The 4,400-nt window shown below is 46.7% G+C and overlaps 1 protein-coding gene across 3 annotated transcripts; it reads left to right on the forward strand.

Moving 5' to 3' along the window:
- The first annotated feature begins 1,195 nt into the window (after window positions 1-1,195).
- On the forward strand, window positions 1,196-4,066 carry CNBP (CCHC-type zinc finger, nucleic acid binding protein). Of its 3 annotated transcripts, none has more exons than XM_009877858.1 (4): window positions 1,196-1,306; window positions 1,575-1,667; window positions 1,857-2,055; window positions 3,002-3,994. In XM_009877858.1, exons 1-4 carry the CDS (start codon window positions 1,204-1,206, stop codon window positions 3,117-3,119), a joined length of 513 nt encoding a protein of 170 aa, XP_009876160.1. In that variant the 5' UTR covers window positions 1,196-1,203; the 3' UTR covers window positions 3,120-3,994. The 3 variants fall into 3 exon arrangements, with proteins under 3 accessions (XP_009876160.1, XP_009876159.1, XP_009876158.1); XM_009877857.1 differs by having other exon boundaries at window positions 1,197-1,306; window positions 1,572-1,667; window positions 3,002-4,066; XM_009877856.1 differs by having other exon boundaries at window positions 1,204-1,306; window positions 1,575-1,665; window positions 1,849-2,055.
- The last annotated feature ends 334 nt before the right edge of the window (window positions 4,067-4,400 follow it).

Genomic DNA, 4,400 nt, shown 5'->3' on the forward strand with positions numbered 1-4,400 from the left:
AACACACCAGATGATGATCCTGCTTCTGGTGGGGTAAGAATAGTGAACTGAGCGAGAGCAGGTGAAGTATTTAAACTTCATGAGCTTTCGTTGAAACAAAGTTTGCTCTGGGTATTTTTAAGCTAGCATACTTCAACCTTGTCTTCAGTCACACTTTAGAAAAGACTCCAATTTAAATGTTTAACTTCCTCGTTCTTTTACTTCTGCAAGTCTTGTGTAACTGTTGCACAGCTCAGGGGAGTTACGGTGCCGTGACCGCGGTCTAACCTGCTCCATCCCAAGCCCTGCTGCGGTAGTTCCTGCTCAGTGAGATGCGTGCCTTTGTGCCCCAATATGGGCAAAAGGAGCAGTTTGGGTTGTCTCGGGCAGGCGTGCCCATCTGATGGTTCCCTGGCATTCTGAGGATGTTTTCCAAGTTGGCCTTCGGGTTATCTGGCAAGCGTCTGGCGTCTCTTAGGGAAACCAACTGTCTTAAACATTTTCTGTCGTGTAAACCTGGGAGTGAAGTACGCATCCAGAGCTGTACGTTCATACGTTGAAGCTGTAATTCTTGTTTTTCAGAGTTGAACTGCTACCTAGGTTATCAAAGAACTGAAGTCTTCCAGTGTTAAGCTAGTATGCTTTTTAAGGCTTTAGCTTTATTATTGCCGGGTCTTACGATTAGCTTCCAGAGTGAAGCTGTGTTAGTCAATAAATGTAGTAGCTGCCAGCCAGAGAACTTGTAAGAACTGCCAGGAAGAAATGGTAAAGGTAAGTATCCAGCTTCCGAGTTTTACCCCTGAGGAGTAAGAAGGAGGGTGCGCTAATGAAAGAGACAACAGCAGTAAGGCTGGTAAGGCAATAGTTGATGGGGTCACCTTCTTTTTCTTCCCCAACTCTTAAGCATTTTCTAAGTTTTTGAAGTGAAGATTGGCTACAAAAAAGGAAAAGATCTGTAGTGTGCTGTTTCTTTGGCTGTTCAAAGCTGCCTAACTCCAGGCAAAGCAGAGACAAACTTGGCTTCTGCGGTGGTTCTAATCGTCTTAATCTGATACTTGTGTGCAGGAAGGTACCGGGTTAGCCAGATGTCTGGCTGGATTGTCACTGCCTTTGCCAGGGGCGTGGGAACCTCTGCATCTCCTGTTTTAAGGTAGCCTTTGGATGGGAGAGGGGCAGGCGTTCTAAACCTGTTGTCTTTCTTCCTCCTAAAGGTAACCTGCAGCCATGAGCAGCAACGAGTGCTTCAAGTGCGGACGCACCGGCCACTGGGCTCGGGAGTGCCCCACTGGGATTGGCCGTGGCCGTGGGATGAGAAGCCGTGGCAGAGGTGATTGATTGCTGGGGTTCTCAGTGTATTTGTGCAGCAAGATCTTTAGCTGACTCTCTGAATAGTGTGCAGAACTGGCTTTGTTGGTCTGAAGGAGTTGGGACACAAACTGGCTGGTTCTTACCTCTGCATGAGAATTCTGCCAGAGGCCTCGGAGGGTGACGTTAGCTTTTCAGTTCAGCTGGCAGTGTCCTTGGTTAACTCTTAAGAGTATTCTGAACTCAATCGTTGAGCCTTTTTTTCCCCTCTTGTTATCCATTTTAAGCAGGCTTCCAGTTCATGTCTTCATCTCTCCCGGACATCTGTTACCGCTGTGGTGAGTCTGGCCATCTCGCCAAGGACTGTGATCTCCAGGAGGATGGTAAGTATCACTCAATATTCTACCCCTTCAGTTGCACGGACAAGAGAAGTGCGGTTGAAGGGAAGGATGCAATACCCTGATCGTAATTCACTGGAAATGAGCTGTACGTGTCCTTCCCGAGAAGCACGCTACACCTCACGCTACCAAGGTTTTATAGTCTTGTCTGGTATGTTTTTCTTATTGTGGAAGCCTGCTATAACTGCGGCAGAGGTGGCCACATTGCGAAGGACTGCAAGGAGCCGAAGAGGGAGAGGGAGCAGTGCTGCTACAACTGTGGCAAGCCTGGCCACCTGGCTCGCGACTGTGACCACGCAGATGAGCAGAAGTGCTACTCTTGTGGGGAGTTTGGACACATCCAAAAAGACTGCACCAAAGTGAAATGCTATAGGTGAGAACGGACAAGGGACAGCTGCAGAATGTGTCTGAGGTGACAGATGGGTTCTGTGTCTAATTTTGGCTAGCAAATGAAGCCTAAGCTTGGAGCAGGTAGTTGTTTCTTTCAAATAGTTACCTACTGGTGTTCCAAACTAAGACCTAAATACCTTTCAGCAAAGTCAAGTGGTAGATGCAGTTATGCCCCCTCTGGGTGGCCAGAGCAAAGCAGATGTTCAGTCGCTCCAGCTGAGCAGCAGGAAAGGCCGCAGCTTTTTGCTGAGGGAAGCACAAAGCACAGACCCAGACGAGAGCGGGGTCTCTCTGTCTTAGGCTGTAACTAACAAAGTGCAGCTGGGCACATCAGCTGACCGGCACAGCCAGACCCAGCAGGAGTGTCCTTAAGGCATCTCCGTTAGAGGAACCACACATAGAACTGGACGTTAAATCAGTTTGCAGCACCAGCTTCAAAGTGCTGTCTGGTTTTTGAACGCGGGCCGATAGCAGAAACCCAAGTTCCTCAGTGCAGCGTCTTTCACCCCCACCAAGGTCCCCTCCTGTGAAGGAAGGAGAGAGAGAGACTGTGGGGTATTTGAGTTAATGCTCATTACTTGCAAAACAAGGCTAAAGCGCAGACAGAAGCATCAGAGCAGCAAAACCTGACACACAGTTTAAAAAAAAATTATCAAAAAAAACCCTTGTATGTACATTTGATGTGTGGTGGTTGTGGCATATGCAGTGATTAATGGGACTTGGTCACTTGGGGAACAGCTCCTGCCCCTTGTGAAGACCGAAACTTGTGTCCTGTCAAAGATCTCTGGAGCACTGAGTCAGAAGTCTTGAATGTGAAACAAATGTTGCATAAAACTTAAGCAGATCATGTACTTGACAGAGTAGGAGTGCTTTTTCCCCCCACAGCTCTTCTGGGTGGTTTTGACCAAATTGTTTGCTTTTTTCCACAGGTGTGGTGAGACTGGCCACGTAGCCATCAACTGCAGCAAGACCAGCGAAGTCAACTGCTACCGCTGCGGCGAGTCAGGGCACCTTGCGCGGGAATGCACGATTGAAGCCACAGCCTAATGATTTTCCTTTGTCGCCCCTCCTTTTTCTGATTGATGGTTGTATTATTTTTCTCTGAATCCTCTTCACTGGCCAACGGTTGGCAGATAGAGGCTACTCCCAGGCCAGTGAGCTTTACTTGCCGTGTAAAAGGAGGAAAGGGGTGGAAAAATCAACTTTCTGCATTTAACTACAAAAATGTTTATGTTTAGTTTGGTAGAGGTGTTATGTATAATGCTTTGTTCAAGAACCCCCTTTCCGTGCCACTGGTGAACAGGGATTGATGAGTGGGAAGAGTGGAGTCAGACCAGCAAAACCCTCTCTGGGTTCCAGGGAAGGGATCCTACGCAGGAGGAAAGAAATTCCTGGAAGTGTCTGAACTTCCTCATAACTTTAATTTTGTTGCAATGGCCTTGGATTGTCTGACCTCAGTAGCTGTTAACACCAAGTAACGTCTGTTTCAGGCCCTACCTAGAGCACATAGCCGAGTGGGAGTAAAACAAGATGCACATGCCTGTTAATGGCCACGAGAGAGAGAGAGAGAGAAATCGGGAATAAACTTAAAAGTTAACAGAAATTCAGTCAGTGAATGTTCACGCTGGAGATACAGAACGTAACAGGAAACTTTTGAACAAATACTTCAAAGGCAATCTGAAACCCAGACATCAGTGCTCATGGCATACACAATTTGGAGCTATTCAGGAGTTGCAAATAAATGCATTTTCACAGAAATCGAGATGTTATTTTTGTATACTATATCACTTAGACAACTGAGTTTCATTTGCTTGTAATCAGTTTTTAAAGCAAGATGGTAAAAGCAATTGAAGTCCTAGAACATAGAAAATGTAATTTTAAACTATCAATAAAGCTGGAGGAGGAAGGGGAGTTTGGCTAAAGTTCCTTTTGTTTATTTTTGGTTTTCCTGTACACAGTGCAAATTGACATTAAAAAGGGGTCTGTGGAGGTGTAAAAAGTTCAGCTTGGACTTTTCTTTTGTTATTTTCTTATGCTGTGTTGCCATCCAGCAGCATCAAATGATGAATACGTTGTGTGCAGGCTGGACTTGGTGATCTTGGAGGTCTTTTCCACATGAATGGGTTGTGTGGGCTCAGAGGGTCCGTCTGTGCTGATGCATTTCTTGAAAACCTATTGCAAGAGGCACAGAAGGTGCTGAAGGTGAAGGGAGTCCCAAACCTGGAGTGGTTTAACAGTCTGCGAGCAGCACTTCAGCCCTCACAGCTGTCATCTGGAACTCAAGTGGTGCAGGCACTGCCTGTTCAGTGTTGCCCTGCTGTGGTAACA

This window comes from Apaloderma vittatum, unplaced genomic scaffold (assembly GCF_000703405.1).
Source record: "Apaloderma vittatum isolate BGI_N311 unplaced genomic scaffold, ASM70340v1 scaffold38091, whole genome shotgun sequence".
Taxonomy (NCBI): domain Eukaryota; kingdom Metazoa; phylum Chordata; class Aves; order Trogoniformes; family Trogonidae; genus Apaloderma; species Apaloderma vittatum.

Bases quoted from the DNA above. Each gene is read 5' to 3' on its own strand.
- CNBP (XM_009877856.1), top strand. From the start codon at position 1,204: ATGAGCAGCAACGAGTGCTTCAAGTGCGGACGCACCGGCCACTGGGCT. The intron at 1,307-1,574 runs GTGATTGATTGC...CATTTTAAGCAG, and splicing joins GATGAGAAGCCGTGGCAGAG to GCTTCCAGTTCATGTCTTCA. The intron at 2,056-3,001 runs GTGAGAACGGAC...TTTTTTCCACAG, and splicing joins ACCAAAGTGAAATGCTATAG to GTGTGGTGAGACTGGCCACG.